Genomic DNA, 23,020 nt, shown 5'->3' with positions numbered 1-23,020 from the left:
TTTCTCTGTAAGCATAAAATTGACACAGAGAAAGGGAGAGAGCTATAAAATAGAAATCAGAATTTTTTTTTCCCCTCATCAAATTCCACAAGCACCAAACACCATATATGTTGACAATCATATGTTTACACAGTATCAGAAATGATTTTACCAGCGGGAGGCCACAACTACCATGAGAGACCTCTGCAGAGTGGCAAAATAAAGTCAGATACTTCTTTCCTCCAAGCAAACTTGTTACCATGGTGCCCTCTGGTTTTCCAGAGGTCCACAGTGAAACACCACCCAAGCCCATCATCATTCCCTAAATGCTCCACCATTAAAATTAACCCTCTGCCATCCTGCTTTGGGTTCATCCCCTCTGCTTCCTCTTCCCAACATCAAATTCCCCTGGTGTTGCTAATCAACTTCAATATTTAAATACTTGCTGACATATTCTCTGTATCAAGTCTTATTACACTGAATTACAGTACTGAACTAGAAAGATACAGCCCTTAACTTAGTGGAGCTTGTTTAGAAAGACAGGTATTAAACAAGCAATTAAAATGTAATGAGTTTTACAAAAATTAGGGTGCTGTGGGCACATATAGCAAGAAGATGAAACCATGTCTGGAGTTAGCAAAGAGGCATCTGAGATGGGAGATTAGAAGAGGTTGGCCAGGCATGAAGTGGGAAGTGAGGGAGCTTCAGAGAGATGCTTGCGTCTGTGAAGGGCTGAAAGTAGGCTACTGGCTAGATCAGGAGAGTAAAATGGACACTGAAGAGGAGGCAGGTCGCAGATTATATAACTGTCTCTAAGTTTTGCTAAGGAGTTTAGAACTTATTTCTACGGCAATTGAATGCCACTGAAGGTCTTTAAGGAGAGGAATGACATGAGAAGTTTTCTCTGTCCTCTCTCTCTGTTTCAGCTCTTGTAGATGAGAACACCTACTACATCTTTCTTCTAAGTCTTCCTTTCCCTGCACTAAACATTGCCTGTTTCCTCAGCATTCTTCTATGGTATGGCTGATAGGTAGAGTAGAAGTTCTATTTGGATCAGATCTGTGGTTAGATTCAGGTTTGAATCCCAGTTTTGCCGCATAACTAGCTAATAAAACTTTACATCAATTCCTCAGTTGTAAAATTGGAATGTAGAGAAAAATTCTTATAAGACTAGTATGAAAATTAACTGAACTACTGCATTATTATACCATTCTGATCTCCAAACAAAGATACATCCCAAAGCAGCTATGATCTACACTATATGATCAGTGCATGAGAGGGTACGATGATTATCACCTATCTTCATCTTCTGAACATAGACTTTAATCCATCTGTTTTCTTGCACTGACATAACAATGACACCCTCTCTTGATTTTTTGTTCATTTTAATTCTTTTAGAATGAAGGAATTGGGAAGTTGTAACCTGGTGAGGCTTTGATGCCAGAGAGACTTGTTTGGTCTCTTCTTTGATCAAGAAAGAAAGATTAGCTTGGCCAAGGGCCAAGCTCCTAACATCCCTTAACCTGTTAGTCTTTTTATATGTAAAATGGGGATGATAAGGTTTTCTGGCAGAATCATTGTAAATATTAAATGAGATCTTTTATACCCACAGTTCTCAACTCTGGCTGCACTTTAGAATCACTTGGAAAATGTTTCACAACATACTATTCTTACGGTCTCACTCCCTGTGTAATTCTTTTGGGCAGCCAGAGAATAGGAACCAGAGGTAAAGATCAGCGGTTTAGAGCAAACTCTTTGTTAGGTACTGGAAAATGGGGGTTTTACTATAATTACTATACATTCTCTTTAATAATACAGCGAGGGCTCAATAAATACGATCATACAATCTTGACAGTTCAAAGAGGTTTAATCTGGTCCAACCTCTCACCCAATATAAGTCACACATCTACAGCTCAAACCCAGCACCACTAGAAAAGCAGTCTAGGCTCTTCCTGTTACTAGTTTCGGGGTGTTGAATAAGCATTTAACTTCTCTGTGCCTTCTCATCTATAAAGTGCAATACCTACTTCACAAGGTTGTTCTCAGAGCTCAATGAGTTAATACACTAAAGTTTTCAAAGAACAGTGCCTCACACTCACTATATAAAATAGGGATGAATGTATCACTTCCTGAATAAAGGAACAAATGAAAGAACACACCAAGAGACATCAGCTTCAATTTAAACATATCAAGAGAGTGAGCACATTCTGTTAATGAGTACTTTCTATTTCTTAGTAAGCTCATTTTATATTATACGAAATCCTCCTTTCTGCAGTTTGGATCTATTTGGCCCTTATTCTTTTGGGAACACATAGGACAAGTTTTTCTGTTTACTATAGCCATTCAAATAATTGTAGCTGGTTTGCTTTTCCTCCCCAGATCCTCTTTTCCCAGCTAAAGCATCTCAATTCTTTCAACTATTCCTCACTAACATGCTTTCAACTTTTTTCAGCATCTGGACAGATCAAGAAATTAATTCCCAGTGCATCATATACCTCTCCCAATTTTATAAGTACTTTGAAGGACCTGGACACTTTCCAGAAGATATGAACCATCACTTTACTGGTTAGGCACATTGTGTTTTTTCAAGGTAGCCTAATATTACGTTGTATTGCCAGGGTGGGGTGAGCAGGCTCATTATATACTGACTCTTCATAATCCATTTGTGGCCAACTAGAATCACTAAACCTTATTTGTGTGTTCCTAACCATGTCCTATCTTATACAACTAAACCAGCTAGGTTTGGGAGTCTATTTGTAAAACTATCTTACATCTATTTTCATTAGACTCACGCTCACTGTTCCAGCCTATGGCTAACCCTGTTAATCAACTCACTAGGTAGACTGTGACGTTTTGGGTCAACCCTGAAGAAGTATAAAGAAAAAAGAAAATTACAGTACACAGTGATGCAGAGTATGTGTTGCTAGAAGGAGGTTGGCTGGAAGCCAGACAGAGAGCTCCCCAAGGTGACATTACTCAGATTCATTGCCTAGAGATTCCAGAGTCAGTCCCCACTCTCACAAGCTCAGTGTGCCAGAGCCGCTCACGTTGAGAGTCATAGGTTCCTGCATAAAAACAGACACTCAGTTTTTACTTTACAGTGTGAAATACAACTGTGGAGAGAACAGTAGCTCGTGGTTTTGTTTTTGTTTTGTTTTTTAACGTTTACCATGTGTCAAGCACAGGTCTGAGGATTTTACACATACTGTTTACTGTTTCATGTATTTCTCAAAACTCCATGAGTTAGGTACATTTTACAGATGAGAAAGCAGAGCAGGTACTCTTTGAATCCTTTCCTCTCACCCAGCTCATGCAATTGACTTCCAAGTCCTGTTGCCCAGTGTCCAGTTATGCCTTTTGTATCCATTCTCTGCCTTCTAGTCCTACCATCACCATCCTAGTTCTGGTCCCCATCCTGTCTCACCTCTACCACTACCACAGCCTCATTCTCTCCCTTCTCTGGTCCATTTCTGCACTGCCTCTTATATTTCTAAAACTCAGCTTTTTGTGTGCCACTCTTCTTGTTTAAAACTTCGTGGTTCCTCATTGCCACAGAATAAGAACTCGGATCCCTTGGTGTGGCACAAAGGTCTTCACTGTAAAGTCTGCAATTCATCTCCTTCCCCCTTCCTGAATCCTCCTCAGCCCCTCCTCCTTCCCAAAAGTTCTAGTCAGTAGCCAACTGGGACAACTCAATGGTTGCCTGGACATGCTGCCTACTTGTATGCTACTATACCCTACTGTGTCTTGCATGTGCTACATACTTGACCTGTATTATCCTATTTAATTGTAACAGGAAACCCATGAAGTAAGCACCACCACCCACCACCTTCCCTGCCTACATGAGGAAACTAAAGTGTAGAAGGTCAACCTGCCAAGTGTCACACCGCTTAGTGTGGGATGGGGTGTCTTGCTGACTGAGAACCCAGGCACTTTCCCACCAACCACCCCACCTCCCCTGCTTTTGGCTCAGCCCGGTCTAACTCAGACTCCAGTTGTCTGTCTTCCTCCCTAGCTAGATTACGAGCTCGTTGCAGGCAGGAACCGTGTCCACTTTGTATCTGCGGTGTGGAACCCCATTCCTAAGAATGCTGTCACTTCAAATGTTTAACGAACTGATCCATAGACAGGATAAGGAATATGTTTCAATGAAGTCCGGAAAACACTAGCTCAGTTTAAGAGAAGTCCAAATAGAGCTCACTGCTCCCTGACTAACAGATTTGAGGGGGAAGTTGTGGGAACTGCCAGGCTTACCGAAGGTGCTCCGCGGGCGCTCGGCTTTCGCAGTCACAGCATCAGTCCCAGTTCTCCGTTTACAGCGGTTACCATAGCAACGCCAATACACCTTCCAAACGGGAGGGGACTGCCGGCGCATGCGCTGCCCGAGGTGACTTTCTGGGTCAGCTCAATCTCATTCGCCCTCCGGCCCCGCCCATTTTGTGGCCCAGGATTCAGAATCAAAGCCAAACAGAAAGTCCAGCATCCAACCAGTTTATCATCCCAGATTAATATGTATGTCTAGCTCATGATTATTATTCAAGAATGCTTTATTAGTAACTTGAACACTTTGAAAGATATGCCCAATAATACAAAATGGCTCAAAGTTTCCCTGATCACAGACTATCATCAGCAAAGGTATATGTCATGGAGATATTTTTGTTTTATTTATTTATTTTATACTATGTTATTTCTGTTGGTCTTTAGGAGTAATATTTTATGTTGTGGGCTCTTTGGTCGCAGGACTCTAAGTGCACAAAATATAGACTTGGCTTGACAGATTTCTCAGTTTAGCAGTTTGTTCTCCCAACTGCTCCGTGGCACAACCAGAGATCATCATTATTTTTAAGCACCTAACTAAGTTACTGGTTACAAAACATTGTTTTTAAATGGCTACAATTTTGCAATATGTGACAAAGAACTTCGCATCCAGAATTTTTAAAAAACCTCCTAATTCAATAAGAAAAAAACCTAAAATTTTAAATGGCAAAGGACTTCAAATACTTCACATCAGATATATGAACAGTCAATAAACACATGGAAAGATGCATAAGAGTAGGCTCTAGAGAGTTGCACACCACAATGCACACATTTCATACTGGGATGGGTAAAAGTTTATAAAAATCGCCAGTAACAAATGTGGAAGGATGTGGAGCAAATGCTGCTTTTGAAATGAAAGGTAACACAACCACTTTGGACACACCAATTGGTAGTTTAAGTTAAATATTTACCAAGCCATTCCATGTCTAAGGTATTTTCCCAAGAGAATAAAAAATTTGTTCATACAAAGCCTTATATGTGAATGTTCATAGCAGCCATATTCACAATAGCAAAAAAATTGGAAACCACCAAAATGGCTACTGACAGGTGAATGGATAAATATATATACAAAGGAATGCTACTCAGAAGTAAAAAGGAAGAAACGGATACACACAACATGGATGAATCTCAATTAGGATGAGTGAAAGAAACCAGGTACGCAATGTTACAGTGTGTGTGATTTCATTTATATAAAATGCAAACAGATCTATGATGATCAAAAGCAGATCAGTGGTTGCCTAAAGCTGGAACAAAGGGAGAGATGCACTGCAGAGAGACAAGGCTCTTCTGGAGATGAAGGAAATGGTCTTAATGGTGCTGATAGTTCTGTGTGCATATACAACTGCCAAAGCCAATGAATTGTTGTCTTTAAACATATGTATGGATGTATTTTATTGTATATAAATTATTTCTCAAGTTAATAAGAAAAATAGCTATATAATATTCTATTGGTTTCTTTCATGTTACACAATGATTTTCCAAAAACTGTGTATTATGCATTTATTGGTAATATTGGGCTTCCCAATGGTGCTAGTGGTAAAGAATCTGCCTGCTAAGGCAGGAGACCTAGGTTCGATCCCTGGGTCAAGAAGACCACCTGGAGAAGGAAATGACAACCGACTCTAGTATTCTTGCCTGGGAAATCCCACGGACAGAGAAGCCTGGCAGGCTACAGTTCATGGGGTCGCAAAGAGTCGGACACAACTTAGCGACTAAATAACAAACTTATTTTTAAACAGCATGTTAGTTGTTTTCAAGTAATATGCTCAACATGTTTTATTTCTGCCTTAAAATATCTTTAAATTTAAAACACTGGATCCAAATATTGAGAAAAACATAAATGTACTATAGAATGTCTTTAAAAATCGAGAAATACAGAGGAACTAGTGCATTTAACATCCCCAAACTGGCAGTCATTATGGAATGCTTGTGAATCAGGTCCTGTTCTTAGCATATTTACATCCATTTATCTCACGTAATCCTCACAACCCTATAAGAAAGGTAATACCTCTATGGGAGAAATTAACTTGACCAAAGGACATAGCCAAAGTAACAAAGTTAGCACATGAACACAAGTTTTCTGATGCCAACACTTGCACCCTTAGCTACCATGTTATATTATTTAAGTTAATAGAAGTCCAATAATTGTTTTAAAAAAGAGCTTCAAGTCCTGGCTTTACTTCTTATAAGCATTCTAACATTGGGTAGCTTATTCCAACCTCTAGAGCTCAATTTCCTCATCTATAAAGAAGAGTGGGATGGTATTTAAATATACTCAGTTTATAGGTTAACTGTGAGAGTTAAATGTGGTAAGGGGTTACTGCAGCTTAGCACAGTACCAGTCACAGGAATAGATCAATAAAGAACAGCTCTTATCATTATGGTGCTTCCATACCATACATACAGTAAGAGGGCAGCACAGCATAGGTTTTGAAGAAAGACTGCCTGGGTTCCCATCGAGTGCCACCACTGCCAAGTTATGTGACCTTGACAGAGGGCTTACCTCCTTGAGCCAGATTTCCTCATCTACAAAATAAGGATAATATTAATAGTGGTGGTGTTGTTCAGTCACTTAGTCATGTCCAGTTCTTACGGTGTCATGAAATCATGTGGCTAAAACAGTGCCTGTGCTTAGCAAACAGTAAACTATTATTAAATTTTGCTAATCCAAATGGTTTTGCTATATAGTGTAGGAATGATTATATCATAACTGTGGATTTAGCTATCCACATACAGTTTTCCACCCAAGCTGTAATCTGGAGAACTGCAAATTTTATTAAAATATAGCAAGTGATCACTGGCTTTCTGGGGCATATTGGAGAAGACATGTTAGCAAAAAACTTGCATCTAAACCCAAGAAACACAAGTAATCTGAGTTTGGACTGTTAAAAGTAAATACAAGTAGTACGTCACAGTCAAATACAGCAGAGTTCACTGGTCTGCAATGCTATAGATCCATGGTTCCCAAGTTTTACCATGAACCAAGCCACATGAAAGGCTTTTTTAAAAAGACATCAGTTTCTGATCAATAGGGCTGAGGTCAGTTCAGTTCAGTTCAGTTGCTCAGTCCGACTCTTTGTGACCCCATGAATGGGAGCACACCAGGCCTCCCTGTCCATCACCAACTCCTGGAGTTTACACAAACTCATGTCCATCGAGTCAGTGATGCCATTCAGCCATCTCATCCTCTGTTGTCCCCTTCTCCTCCTGCCCCCAATACCTCCCAGCCTCAGGGTCTTTTCCAATGAGTCAACTCTTCGCATGAGGTGGCCAAAGTATTGGAGTTTCAGCTTCAGCATCAGTCCTTCCAATGAACACCCAGGACTGATCTCTTTTAGGATGGACTGGTTGGATCTTCTTGTAGTCCAAGGACTCTCAAGAGTCTTCTCCAACACCACAGTTCAAAAGCATCAATTCTTCGGCACTCAGCTTTCTTCACAGTCCAACTCTCACATCCATACATGACCACTGGAAAAACCATAGCCTTGACTAGATGGACCTTTGTTGGCAAAGTAATGTCTCTGCTTTTTAATATGCTATCCAGTTTGGTCATAACTTTCCTTCCAAGGAGTAAGCATCTGTTAATTTCATGGCTGCAATCACCATCTGCAGTGATTTTGGAGCCCAGAAAAATAAAGTCTGACACTGCTTCCACTGTTTCCCCATCTATTTGCCATGAAGTGATGGGACCAGATGCCATGATCTTAGTTTTCTGAATGTTGAGCTTTAAGCCAACTTTTTCACTCTCCTCTTTCACTTTCATCCAGAGGCTTTTTAGTTCCTCTTCACTTTCTGCCATAAGGGGGGTGTCATCTGCATATCTGAGGTTATTGATATTTCTCCCGGCAATCTTGATTCCAGCTTGTGCTTCTTCCAGCCCAGTGTTTCTCATGATGTACTCTGCATATAAGTTAAATAAGCAGGGTGACAATATACAGCCTTGACGTACTAGTTTTCCTATTTGGCACCAGTCTGTTGTTCCATGTCCAGTTCTAACTGTTGCTTCCTGACCTGCATACAGGTTTCTCAAGAGGCAGGTCAGGTGGTCTGGTGTAGGGACCCCAAATTTTCATTTCTAGTAAGTACACCAAGTGATACTGATGGTGCTGGCTGGGGTTCATGTTTCAAGACCCACTGATGCTGTTGGCTCTGAAAGTTGATAAACAGGAGCTAATAAAGGCAGTTTAACTGTTAATTAAAACCAAATATGCACTAATTTATGATTTGGGGATAATACATATCTTTATAATGATGTTTCCCAAACTTGGCTATTCACTGGAATCATCTCAGGAGGATTTTAATATACTAGTGCTTGTGTCCTCCCACCCCCAGCCCCCCAGAGATTCTAACTTAATTGGTCTGGAGTGAGGACTGGGAATTGGGAACTTTAGAAGGTCCTCAGATGACTCTAATGGCATCTGAAGTTGAGAAGCATTACTTCAGAAGGCCTAAGAAAGAAAGCCTCCTTACTCTGCATCTATTGTTATTGGAGTTTTTTCAATCTACTTTTGTATCTTATCAGCAAAAACAAACATTAACAGGATGAAGACTTACATGCCAGTCCCATAGGTTGCCAGTGAGCTACCGGTAAAAGTTCTTCGCATTGTTTCTCAACTCTGACTGCACATGAAATTACCCTAAGTAGCTTTTAAAAATGTCATGCAAAGGCATCTTAGAGTTTGAAGGGAATATAGATGAAAAAAATAGTCAACAAGTTGGAGAATATGAAAGAAAATATTGAGTTGGCCAAAAAGTTCAACCCAATGTATGTCAAAATAATGCATTCACAAACCAAGCAGATAACCTGACATTTCAATAATACAAGGAATAACACCAAAATGGTTTGATATGCCAGACAGGGAAAATATTTATTAAATACCAAGTTTTAAAAAGTGCAATACAGATGGAAGAATCTGCAATAATGCAAATGCACACAGATGACTTCACATAAATACAATCAGTGATACTTGTGCTGTCTGAGAAAGTTCCCCCAAGTAGTTTCAATATGTTTCCCCTTCCCAGTCACACCTCACTTAGGCTGAGAATTTCTATCATAGAGCCAAGGAACAGAGACCATGCAAAAACCCAAGTTTAAAATAGCAACCAATATGTGAGACCAAACAGGTACCTTGAGAAAAATCTACCCTGAAGGTATAGGAAATTAAAGGCTGGGAAAATGTGCTAGCAATGTTTTGTACTCAATTCTGTCCCAAACATTAAATAAGCCATAAATCAATGTTTCTGTAATGAAATATTCAAGCTCAATTGTTATTTATTTAATATACATTACCATAACTAATGTGACATTTTCACATTTGAAGACTATGTAAGAACTTTATAGTGAAGAGAAGACTCTTGAGAGTCCCTTGTACTGCAAGGAGATCAAACCACTCAATCCTAAAATGTTCATTGGAAGGACTAATGCTGAAGCTGAAGCTTCAGTACTTTGGCCACCTGATGTGAAGAGCTGACTCTTTGGAAAAGACCCTGATGCTGGGAAAGATTGAAGGCAGGAGGAGAAGGTAATAACAGAGGATGAGATGGCATTACTGACTCGATGGACATGAGTTTGAGCAAGCTCCGCATGAGTTGGTGCTGGACAGGGAAGGCTGGTGTGGTCCAGTCCATGGGGTTGAGTCAGGCACAACTGAGTGAACTGAACTGAACTGAAGAACTTTATAATATATATAACCACTCTTACCTGCTTAAGCAAATATAAACAAACACTCCCATGCTTACTTTTTAAAACCATACATTTGCTTGATAGAAAAAGTGATACACACAGTGACTCCCCCAAAAAAGGGGTGTTAAATTTTTCTGAAAGCCAGAATTTAGTCACACAGGCATTTTATTGTAAGTTACATGAAAACCAACTTAGTTCTTCAGAAAAAAATAAACAACATTTAAGATATACTAGACCAAAAAATTCTGAATAAAGATGATAAAGATAAAAATATAATACTGAAAAAACCCTTAAATTTATTAGAATACACAATTTTGATTTTCCTCTAGTCAAATTTTATTCACAAGGCTACTTGTCGGAAATCTATTTGAAAAGGCAGAAATTAAAATAATTGCTTTATTTCTTGGTTCCGTTAGTGCTAATTCACAAGATCTTTGTTAAGTTTTATCTGAAAGAAAAACATAGAAACTTGAAAGCAGGAGCAGGGAAAGGGGAGTAGAAGTTCAAGAACATATTACTGAAAACAAACTCTACAACTCGACCTCACTTATGACATGTGGGTAGAAAGAGCAAACCAGCCTTCTTCACTTTGTTTCTCAATCTGTTGAACAAAGATGCAAAAAGGCTTTAGAAAGTAATCAGGAGCACAAGACCACTCAAGATTTACAATTATTCATACCAAGTACAAAGAACCAAAGTTATCCTATACCACTGAATGGTACTAAAAATTATCGATACTAGCAATTTTTATTCTGTAACAGAGACACTCCCAAATATTCCCTGGTCAACAGATCTCCTTATTGATTTGGAAGGCCTACTTTTTTAAAAAAAAGGATCAATCCAGTATTTTATGCAAGTCATACATACAGCTTTTTAAAGTAACAAAAAGTTATTTGATCTTGGTAAATTAAATCTGTTACTAAATTCCAGAAATTAAGGGCAGATTATATAAAATAGTTTCCATTAAAGCTCTTTTTAGGATGTAAGAAACAGCAAAGAACAGACAAATCTTCCAGTGCTGGGCAACTGGGCTATCTGAGCCTATCAATTAATTTGGACTATAAATACTCAACACTTACTGAAGCACTCACTATCTGGTCTAATTACTGAAGCCAGTAATAAGAATAGCAAGGACCATTCTCCCCCATCAAACAGATGTTAGCTCATATTTGCAAGCGTAATGTTTATGATTTTAAAGTTATCCTCACAATTTGCTATGACCAAACAAAGGAAAGTTATTAATATATTTTGCTGTATTACCAGCACAGAAACATTCCTTTTGCAAAAAATCTGGATACATTGTAAGAAACTTAGTTTCTATATATTCCTGTAACAAATCAGAATACGTAAAAATATGTAAGACATTTATTAACCGTTTGTGCTGGAACTCTCTAAATATGGCATGAAACCTCTCTGTGGCACACTCAGATATGCACATTGGGGCAAAGTGACAAGGAGAGTGACTGGTCCCAGGGCTCCAGCTATCCCGAGGCCTACAAAGCCACAGCAAGGACTGAGGAAACCAGCACCTCATGAACCCACAACCCACCCAAGACACCCCTGTGTTTCTTGCCACACTGTTTATAGATTGCTCTTATAGATTGCTCTGCAGGAAACAATAATGTCCATCTTTGCTGAAATCTTATTGAATTGTATTCTATTCCTTAATTACCCTAGAAAACAAAAGAAGTGCATGCTTGTTTTTTCTAATGAAGGTGAGTTAGTATTTCTTTTCTTCTGAACATTTTATATTATCTTTAAGATAAGAGGAATAATATTAAGCATGACCGTTGCCAAATCAACCACCTTCCACTCTTGCCCTCCTAACCTCTACACACATTTCAGAATTACACTTTATCATATACCTTTGCTCTTGGATTAAGAGGCGTCAAGTGCCCACTTCCTGAGGTGGCATTTAAGGGAGAACAAGAATTACTAGCAGCCCCTGAAGATCTAGTTAAGAGAAAAAAAAAAAGTGAGAGAGTAATCTATCATTATTAACCTTTAAAAATGATATAAGACACAATTCTCAATACTGCCAAGAGCTTGAAATGGAATGGCTGACTTAAATCCAAATGAGGTAAATTATTTGTAACATATTTTCACCAACCTAAGCCTTGTTTTAATTAGTAGATTTTCTTTTTTGAAGTATTTTTAGATTTACAGAAAGACTGCATGGAATGTACAAAGACCATTACAGTACCATACAGATAAGTTTTTAACATTAAAAGAGGAAGTACAGATGTGGAGGGGTGGGGGAGAAGGCTGAAGCCATGGAAGAGTAATGAGGCTTGGAGCAGTGTAGTGGCAGCATGTTGAGTGGACAGAGAGAGCCAGGTACATCCCCATTTACCAACCACATGTCCCATCTAGGCAAACCACCCAGTTAGCTGTATGAGCTTTGGTTTCACTTACTGTAGAGAACAAAATACTACTGCTCAATTTATCCACACTGTCACATATTACCTCCAAATTTTGTAAGCCATAAAGTGCTCCACATATGTGCCATTATCCCATTTTTGTTTTCAATAACCAACCCAATGCTTTTCTACGTAATGAAGGATTTTTCCTCACTCCTCTTTTCCCTGCCCTCCAAATTCTCCTCCCCAATCACCTGTTTTCTCTACATAAGTAAATCTATCTGAATCTAAGTTAGACACTATGCACTTCCTTTTTTCACAAAAAGCATAAAACATAAACCACGCTTTTGATTTTAACCCTACCTTCTCGAATTTAGCCCACTAGTAGGAGAGATAGTACTGCATTTTGAGCTTTCTGGGGCTTCTGCTCCTGGAATAGACACCTCAATTGTCCTCTTTCCTCCCTCTGCAATGTAAAAATAAACATTAGTTACATTACCTTTCATTACAATGAAAATTAAAATTTAACTTGATTTCTGTCTTACTGCAAATTTTACATTATAAATTTGAGGGTTCTGTCTATATTTTTATTATAATGGCCCACAAATACACTTCAAGGATTTTTTAAAAACAAACTGTGAGACAAAAAATTGTAGTCACTAGTGTCAATTCAGGAGCATGCCAGTTCTTAGAGAGACAAAATCTTCAGATAAGTGGTATCATGTCAGATCCTCAAGCGAAAAACAGAAATTAAGAACCATCCCTAAAGAACAGGAGATCCTGGTTAGAGTGGCTTATCTAAAGCTTTCCAAAAAAAAAAAAAAGGAAAAAGAAAAGTTCTGGAGTTATGCTGTAAAACTAAATCCAAATCTATTACATTACTGCCATTACTGAAGACATTAAATTTGGAGGGGAAAGTTGGCTGAAGAGTTCATATGGCCAATGGCAACTATAATTATGTACATTTTCAATATTTCAGAAGTAGATAATCAGTCAACAAATATTTACTAAGTATCTACTCATGAAAGGCTCAGTCAATGCTCCTGTCAATCACTGCTTAAAACTAGTGCTTTTTTAAGGGGTAATGACACTCTTTCAATTTTATAACATATTCCTTGGTTACCCTAGAAAACAAGAGGTTCTGCATGGCAAATGATTTATTTTTATCTTTATCATTATAGTCCACAGAGGTTCCTGTGAAACCAAGAATTTCACTTAAGAATACCTTAGACAAATAAGCACTGGAATGGAAAGAACAAGGTTGCAAATCTACCAATTTGCTTTAGAACTTCAGACAAATCACTCAACCTCTTTGTGTCTCGATTTACTTATTTATCAAAGAGTTTTATCAGCTTTGTCTGCTCTGAGTGGTGTCAAAAACTAAACGAGCCAACAAAAATGAAAGTATTACCCTCAAAGAACTACTGAAATACATGTCTCATTTTATCACAACATTATTCATAAGAGTGATCTGCTTTATTTTTCTTCACTGTACTTGGCATTAACTGACAGTGTCTCATATATTTATTTGTTTATTTGTATTGTCTGCTCCCCAACTGGAACCCTGGTGTGGTCAAGCGGGGCAGGAACTTGTCCTGTTCAATGCACTATCCCCAGTGCCCAGAACATGGTGGCACATGGTTGGTATTCATATACATTGAGTGATTTCACTTATTTATTCTAGTCAGAAGTTGCCTCTAGACTTTCTGACTATGAAGAACAGTAGACAAAACTGCAATGTGAAAGGAGCCTAGAGTAAACCAAGAGGAAGGGCCTTAGGGAAATGCACATTCCACCACTTTCTAGTACTTTAACCAACACTCTGTTTTCTGGGTCTGTTAAGTGTCAAAAAGAAAATAACTCTGAGAATAAAAGTCTTACTGGTAGGTCCTTTAAAGGCAACCTACTTCAACCAGCCACAAGATGCAGGAATCTCTAAAACAGCATTGCTTGAACACCTCAGGGAGCACAACACTTACTGATACAGAGCTCTGTCTTTTCCTGACAATTAGAACCTTCTCTGTATACCAGGCCCAATTAGTCTCTCTGGAATCTTTATGCAGCTCTACCCCTTAAGGGTCTTAATAATTGAATTTTTGGCTAAAGAGCAACTTGAGGTCTACTTTGTTTCATCAGTACCTTTTAGAATGTGATCACTACGACAACTAATTTTTCAGTTATATTTCTATTGTTTAGAACTCCCTCTAGCATCCCACATTCCCTAAATGTAACAATGAATAGAAAGTTTAACTTACAAATGAAAATGTTTTAAAGGCTTTAACAGAATAATAACTTGTAATTTGTTGTTCATGAAATTCTAAATGATCATTTTGATGCTCATGTTTATAATTAGCTGCAGCATATGCCATAATTGAATCATGTCCTGTAATCGATCCCATTTATATGTAGCGCAACTTAGGAACTCAGACACCAAAGATGAACTGCAGGCACCATGGATAGCTTTCCAGAAGCTAGAGTGGAGACTGGCCTTCTGGTCCCATTTCTGTCACTGAGGTCTGTTTCTTTCTATATACAATTGAAGACCCTGAAATATACGGGCTTGAGATTTCTTTTAGCTAAATATATACTCATAGTCAAGAAAGTGAAAGTTTCCATGCATCTAAGTTTTTAAATTATGAATTTGTGACTAACCAGACCATGCTCTGAGAGGTGACTGCACAGGTGATACTGGTGGAGAGGAAGGATTCAAGCCAATGAGCTTCTGCTGCTCTATTAACTGCAAGAGTTTTCCACGAGCCTCCATACTCTGTCGATTCAATTCTGCAATCCGTTCCTCCATGCTACTTGGTGTCAGAGGTTGCACCGCTGGAAAATTCTTTAAAAACAAAAAAAGACACAGATTCCATGTTAAAAATAACCCAAACAATTCTCACTTTTTGTAAAAATAAACTTTTCCTCTAAGAGCCAGCAAATTAGTATTCATAGTCCTTGCTACATGCAAACTTGAATACTGGGCAAACAGTAACAGAATTTACAGATCTCTTAATTTACAAATAAAGGCTAAAGTGGAGGGATACTTGTCCTTCTAATATCAATACCACATAAGCCTTCTAGTCCCTCTGTCCATGGAGAGTGACTGTGGGACAAAGCAAAGCTTTCCTGCATCTCTTAGTGTTTGTTGAGCTGCACAAAGACCACATAAGCAAAGATACTACTCTTAGTGATTGGCTTCTAAGTAATCCCTATTTAAAGACAGGTCTGGGGTTTGAATCACAATATACACAAGAGGTTCTGCTGTAGTTGAAACAGATGATTCTATAATTATAATCTTCATGCACCATGAGCTATTTGGCAAAGACTTCTAGGAATCGAATCACTCCTTCTGACCACATGTCAGCCCTTCCAGGCTGCTTTTGGCCTACGATACCTGATTTCAGAAGGCTGGTGACTGTAAAAAAATATGGGAAGTAAGAGTAAGAAGGAGCCACTCAAGGAATATCATGAAAGTTTGATGTGAAAATTCCTGAAAGAAATGTATATGTCACTCTTAAGTATTTCATTTAGTTAAATATGTCCCTTTGAGGGAAAATCAATTCCTAATAGAAGTCACTAATTTGCAGTTTACACTCATTAGTTAAAAAAGAGACAGCAAAATAGTACGAATTAAATAAATAACAAAAAGAGTAGTGAGCACAATAAAACTAGATTGTCCTCTCTTGCCTGATTGTTACCCCAGTGGGAAAAGGGGGCAAGCTCAATTTTTAATTCTGTGGTCTTTTTAAAACCAAGAGTTGCCTACTTCAAATAATCTTCAAAACTCTGCAAACACAGAAATGTTTCCATTGACTAGAACTGAGACAGTGTGTATTGATGACCGCGGCCCACTCCTGATCTCCTTCTTGGCTTCTTCTGCCAGTCCCTTCTGACGGCTGTTTCTGTGACTCTATACTCACAGTCCCCCTGAGCCAGTGCTGACAGAGATGCCACTCATCCCCACTCTCTTTCAACCTTCTTCATAGGGATCCTCAATCCACTGCTGCTAAAGCCCTTATGGAAGCCATCACTACGGATCCCCTAATCCACAAAGCTGGCCAGCTCCTTCCCATGGCCTCGTCCCCAACAGAACTCTGAGAGGTGCCACCCTGGCTTCGTGGCAAGGTAAGAGGAAGTCTCTTCCATCACTGGGATCAGCATGAAGGCATGTTTCACAATTGGAACTTAGAGTCCCTTTTTGCCCCATAAACAAGGCAATGAAGGTTTACACTGCCAGGTCAGCCCACAGTGTACTTAACTAACAAAATTTCAGTACAACAGTATGTAGACATTTTTTAATTTTTTTGCCTTTTTTTTAAAAAAACTTAACTTCTTTTTATTGAAGGATAATTGCTTTACAGACTTGTGCTGTTTTCTGTCAAGCCTCAACATGAATCAGCCATAGGTATACACATATCCCCTCCCTTTTGAAACTCCCTCCCATCTCCCCTCCCCATCCCACCCCTCTAGGTTGATACAGAGCCTCTGTTTGAGTTTCCTGAGTCATACAGCAAATTCCCGTTGGCTATCTATTTTACATATGGTCATGTAAGTTTCCATGTTACTCTTTCCATACATCTCACCCTCTCCTCCCCTCTCCCCATGTCTATAAGTCTATTCTCTATGTCTGTTTCTCCACTGTTGCCCTGTAAATAAATTCTTCAGTACCGTTTTTCTAGATTCTGTATATATGTGTTGGAATATGATATTCATCTTTCTCTTTCTGACTCACTTCACTCTGTACAATAGGTTCTAGGTTCATCCACCTCATTGGAACTGACTCAAATATGCTCAGTGTGTAGGCTTTTGCTCCTCAAAATGTAATCCTCGGACCAATATCATTTGAAATTTATTAGGAACGCACAGGTTCTACCTCAGACCCACTCAATCAGAGACTGCATGTTAGCAAGATCCCCAGATAATTCATATACATTAAAGTCTGACTTCAATAATTCTTTAACACATCATTTCCATAGGAGAATGCATTGTGTCCTAAAAAATTAACTACTCATGAGTTGAGGGCCAACTACATGCAACTCTCTTTTATGAGCCCCTTTGAGAGTAAAAATGATTTCAATTAAAATGCAGTTGTGTGGCAAACGTTCAAAACATATTTGTTCTACATTCTATATTAAAAATTTCATTCCTAGCTTAATTTTAGCTTTTCTACCCATTTTACTTTTGTCCTATTTTCCTCATTCATTTCCCCATTTAAATTTTATGTTGTCTTCTTCTAACGTGTGTGACATAAACTGATAAATAACCTCTACTTATTTTGTGATGAGGGCATGACAAAGCATAAGTCCTCTAGTACCAGCCTCAAAGACATCCAGGGTCATTTCTAGATGCTCCAGTCATAAACTTAAATTCCCATACATCTGGAGTCAATCCTTAGCTGGTACTCACAGCCATCGTGTCACTGGCATGACTTGTCTCCTGTGTGTTAAACTCCCGAAGTCCGTCCCCTTGTTCTCCCCCTGGACCAATAATATTACTCAGATGTGTCCTGATAGCTGAATTCTGCAGGGTCAACTCTGCAATTCGTGCCATGATGTCCTTTCTCTGTATTAATGTCTCATTTGTTCTAAGCTGTTGCCCGTCTCCCAGCACCAGGGGTTCTTCTGAGAGTGTGGGGTTTCTTGATTGCTGCATGCTTGACCGCGAGCTGCAGAGAGGCTGTGAGAGGCTAACAAAAGGAGCCTGGGTTTTGCTCTGCAAGTCTTCTCCCATGTGAGAGGCCCTCCACCTCTGAGTGAAGAGGTGACTCTCGTCACTTGAGTTCTGAATGTCTGCGCCAACAGGTAAGGTCTTCTTTTCCCAATTTTGTTCCTTTTCAATTATTTCCACGGTCGGAGGAATTCGTGGAGCAGGACGAGTTTGAACAGTCCTCCTCAACACTGTAGATACAGTTAGAACATAATAAACATGTACTGTTGAACCACAGTTGGCACTATAATCATCTCATGACACCCCCCCCTCACACTTGGTAGTTAGCATTTGAGAAGCATTTCAAAGGAAGGATTTGGTTTCTGAATGCCTCAATTATTTTAACAGGGAATATACCAGCAATACTACTCCTAATAATCAAGTACAGAGTCTTTTATACTCCTTAGAGCTTTATCAGTAACCTTGTGAAAAACCATCTACCTAGTTCACATTTTAACACATATATTAACTCATATCTGGGAATCCTGGGGGGAGTATAGACACGTAACGTAAACTAAAGATGGATGGGGAAGTATCTCTGAAGAAGTAAACTTTTTATTTACTTTTTTGCTTTGTATTTTGGGAGGTTTTTTTGGCCACTCTATGTGTGGATCTTAGTACCCCAGGGCTCGAGCCTGCAGCCCCTGCATTGGGATTACAGAGTCGGAACCACTGGTCCACCAGGGAAGTCCCAAGAAGTGACACTTGAATGATTACATATGTGGCAGAGAGTGGAGCAAAGATCATTACAATCAGAGATAACAACATATGTGAAGGCCCCAAAATAGGAAAGAGCAAAGAAAGGAGGCCTGTAGCATACCAACAAGGGAGCATCGGGGAATACAATATAGAAGACTAGAGAAGCATGCAGGGGCCATTTCTCACAGAGCTTTTTAAGCCATGTTAGAAATTTTATAATTTAATCCAAGAGCAATGAAATCTGGAGAAGGTTTGTCCACAACTCAATTTACATAATTGAAATTTACTAAATGCTGTAGAAATTAGAAGGTCCAGGAAGAGAAGTAGGGAGACCAGCAAGCAACTGTAGTAGTCAAGAAGAAAGATGATGGTAGCTTTGACTAAGGTATGTTGGCTATGAAGAAGGAGAGAAGTAGACACATTCGAGAAATATCTTGGCAACTGAACTACAAATGATGCACTGAAAGCAAGAAGTGAGGGAAAATGCAGAGTATGACAGCATGCACAAATGAATGGATGGCGATGCTGTTTAGTAAGATGGAGCCCAACAGGAGAACAGATTTAGGGGAAGGAGGATTATCAAGAATTGTTTTGAAAGTGCTAAGCTTAAGGTGCCTATATATCAATCCAAGGAGATGAAACATGGGTCAGAAACTCAAGAGATCATCTAGGCGAAGATCTAAAACTGGAGGTCACTGGCATATAGAAGGTATTGGAAGCCATAAGAACAAGTGAGATTATTTAGACAGAAGTAATAGTGAGAGAAGAAACCAGTATCAGGACATGAAGAACTTAACATTGAGAGTGAGGTAGGAAATGGCAACCCACTCCAGGGTTCTTGCCTGGAGAATCCGAGGGACAGGGGAGCCTGGTGGGCTGCCGTCTATGGGGTCGCACAGAGTCAGACACAACTGAAGCGACTTAGCAGCACCAGCAGCAGGAAATGGCAACCCACTCCAGTATTCTTGCCTGGAGAATCCCATGGAGGGAGGAGCCTAGTAGGCTACAGTCCATGGGGTCGCAAAGAGTCAGACACGACTGAGAGACTTCACTTTCTTTCACTTTCAAAGTTTTATTTGCTTGGGCTCCAAAATCACTGCAAACAGTGACTGCAGCCATGAAATTAAAAGACACTTGCTCCTTGGAAGAAAAGCTATAACAAACCTAGACAGCGTATTAAAAAGCAGAGACATCGCTTGGCTGACAAAGATCCATAGTCAAAGCTGGGGTTTTTCTGGTAGTCATGTACAAATGTGAGAGCTGGACCATAAAGAAGGCTGAGCACTGAAGAATTGAGGCTTTCAAACTGAAGTGTGGGAGAAGACTCTTGAGAGTTCCCTGGAGAGCAAGGAAATCAAGTCAGTCCTAAACGAAATCAGCCAGTCTTAAACCAAATCAATCTTGAATATTCATTGGAAGGACTGATGCTGAAGCTAAAACTCCAATACTTTGGCCATCTGATGCAAAGAGCCAACTCATTAGAAAAGACGCTGATGCTGGGAAGATTGAAGGCAGGAGAAGGGGACAACAGAGGACGAGATGATTAGATGGCATCACTGACTCAATGGACATGAGTTTGAGCAAGCTCTAGGAGATAGTGAAGGACAGGGAAGCCTGGTGTGCTACAGTCCATGGGGTCGCAAAGAGTTGGACGCGACTGAGCAACTGAACAACAATACCCCTGGACCATACAGACAAATGGGATGTCCCCTTACTCTGCATTTCATTGCTGAGAACTTGGTCCTTTGATCTGAGTTTAACTGACATTTACAATGCCTGATAGAACAGATACATGATGAAATTCACTGTCACATTTCACCATAGGTATAATGCACATGACATAAACCACTCTGAAAAACTCTCCTTCAGCTAAAAGGTTAAAATGATCATCAGTACCTTTTCAAATCCTGTTTAAGAGGGAACAATGAACATACTGTATGACATATATGAAGCAAAGAAAAACAACTGCCATATAACTTTAGAAGAAGCCTGCTTACCGTCCTGCAAAGGAGAGAATTCTGAGTTGCTCTTCTGCCTGGGTGGTGTTAACAACACTGCTGGCTCAAATATATGTCCTGGAAGATTGCTGGCCAGGTTCCCACTTTCTGGAGGGTTTGGCACCTGAGACAGTTTGACAGGCAAATCTTCCTGTGGGAACTCAACGACGTCTTCTCCTCTGAACATCCGTGGCACGGAGGCACTAGCATTTACGGCTGGGTCCTCTGAAGATAAGAGGCTATTAGTACTCAAAGGAATTATGAGCACACTTCAGGCATTTAGACATAGGCGCATTTCCACAGAGGGCAAAATCACGTGGCCTCTGGAGCCCTCACTTTCTAGTCCATACCCTCACTGAGCAGTCACTCACAGGCCAAGCTCCTGTGGTGCCAGCACTGGGAGGAAGTGGCTATTTTGGAGAAAAGCACTGCCCTTGAAGATCTGCCCTTGCCACTGAGTTTACCTCATGCAAGTTAAATTTTAGAGTCAAAAAAAAAAAAAAAATTTTAGAGTCAGCCACTTCTAAGAAAACACTCCTAAATACACAAAACTCTTTCTACACAGAGACACACATCAAAGTAAAAAACACAAAAAATGCTCAATGTCCTATTCAGCCTATGGCATATGATAATGGCAGAGGAGGTGAAGATAGGCTTTCAAAGCATCACCATGAATGAACTAAGGTCACGAATTTCTGAAATTCAGTATTTTTTTCTTCTCAAGACCATCTCTTCCCCTCCAAACCAGGGGTACCCTAATTAAAGGTGCTGGCACTAAATTCCCACATGTCTAGGAAGCTAGTTGTGCTACTTTCTATTTCTGTGACTTTATTAAGTTACCAACCCTCTCTCCAAGCCTTAGTTTTCTCATCTAAAAAATGGGGATAACAATGACACCTACCTCATAAGACTGAGTGAAGAACTCTTTTGAAAATTAAATGAAAGTTATATTATGAGAATTAAATGAGATAATGCATGTAAAACACTGCAAAAGAACCTGGCATAGAGCCAGTATCCAATAAATATTAGCTGGAATAATTATGGCAAATATAATGGTGATAATGCTACCTATCCATGAACAGACAATAGTTACATATAACTATATAGTTACATATAAATTTATATTATATAGTTACATATAAATAGTTACATATAAATTTACAGTTTTGTTTTCTCTGAAAGTATTTTAATGCCCATCTGGGATAGTAAGATTATTCCACTCACCTGAATTATCCATATTTCTCTGACTTGTGGCTCCCCTTTCTAAGGCCTGACTTTCTTTGTTACTTATCACAGGACAGTTCTTAATGGCATGTGTGAGTGATATAAGCTGCTCATCTGTTGTGATCATGTACTGCTGAAGTCTCGCCTAGAGAAAAATGAACAAAATAATATCATTGGCTTATCAAACAGCAAATCACCTAGGTGTGTTTAACTATATCATTGTTTTAAATACTCTAGAAATTTCAGCCTTTTATTCAAATACTAAAACCATGCATTCATGAAAATATATAATTATGAACATTTTTTAAAATTCTTTGATAGAAGGATGGTTAAATAAATCATGGAATATTATTAATAAATAAATACACTGCTACAATAGTAAGAATGAACCTTTTCATAGGGCTTTCAATTTATAAAATCTCTTTTTTTTATTTTTATTTTTTTTTTTTTTTAATTTTTTTCCAGTGGGTTTTGTCATACATTGATATGAATCAGCCATGGATTTACATGTATTCCCAATCCCAATCCCCCTTCCCACCTCCCTCTCCACCCGATTCCTCTGGGTCTTCTCAGTGCACCAGGCCCGAGCACTTGTCTCATGCATCCCACCTGGGCTGGTGATCTGTTTCACCATAGATAGTATACATGCTGTTCTTTTGAAATATCCCACCCTCACATTCTCCCACAGAGTTCAAAAGTCTGTTCTGTATTTCTGTGCCTCTTTTTCTGTTTTGCATATAGGGTTATCGTTATCACCTTTCTAAATTCCATATATATGTGTTAGTATGCTGTAATGTTCTTTATCTTTCTGGCTTACTTCACTCTGTATAATGGGCTCCAGCTTCATCCATCTCATTAGGACTGGTTCAAATGAATTCTTTTTAATGGCTGAGTAATATTCCATGGTGTATATGTACCACAGCTTCCTTATCCATTCATCTGCTGATGGGCATCTAGGTTATTTCCATGTCCTGGCTATTATAAACAGTGCTGCGATGAACATTGGGGTGCACGTGTCTCTTTCAGATCTGGTTTCCTCAGTGTGTATGCCCAGAAGTGGG

General features: G+C 39.2%; 1 protein-coding gene across 3 annotated transcripts in view; it reads right to left on the bottom strand.

The window, feature by feature from the left end:
• Window positions 1–9,145: 9,145 nt before the first annotated feature.
• Window positions 9,146–23,020, bottom strand: part of SPICE1 (spindle and centriole associated protein 1) — a 58,804-nt gene continuing 44,929 nt past the window's right edge. For all 3 annotated transcript variants that reach the window (XM_061167206.1, XM_061167207.1, XM_061167208.1), the window contains exons 12-18: window positions 21,960–22,104; window positions 20,736–20,960; window positions 17,740–18,230; window positions 14,992–15,175; window positions 12,703–12,805; window positions 11,845–11,932; window positions 9,146–10,580 (exon numbers count right to left, since the gene is read on the bottom strand). In XM_061167206.1, the coding sequence (XP_061023189.1) occupies window positions 10,527–10,580; window positions 11,845–11,932; window positions 12,703–12,805; window positions 14,992–15,175; window positions 17,740–18,230; window positions 20,736–20,960; window positions 21,960–22,104 (1,290 nt within the window). In that variant the 3' untranslated portion in view covers window positions 9,146–10,526. The remainder of the gene's footprint in view (window positions 10,581–11,844; window positions 11,933–12,702; window positions 12,806–14,991; window positions 15,176–17,739; window positions 18,231–20,735; window positions 20,961–21,959; window positions 22,105–23,020) is intronic.

This window comes from Dama dama, chromosome 19 (assembly GCF_033118175.1).
Source record: "Dama dama isolate Ldn47 chromosome 19, ASM3311817v1, whole genome shotgun sequence".
NCBI classification, from domain to species: domain Eukaryota; kingdom Metazoa; phylum Chordata; class Mammalia; order Artiodactyla; family Cervidae; genus Dama; species Dama dama.
The sequence above is the reverse complement of the archived record's forward strand: the minus strand, read 5'-3'. Positions and strand labels throughout refer to the sequence as shown.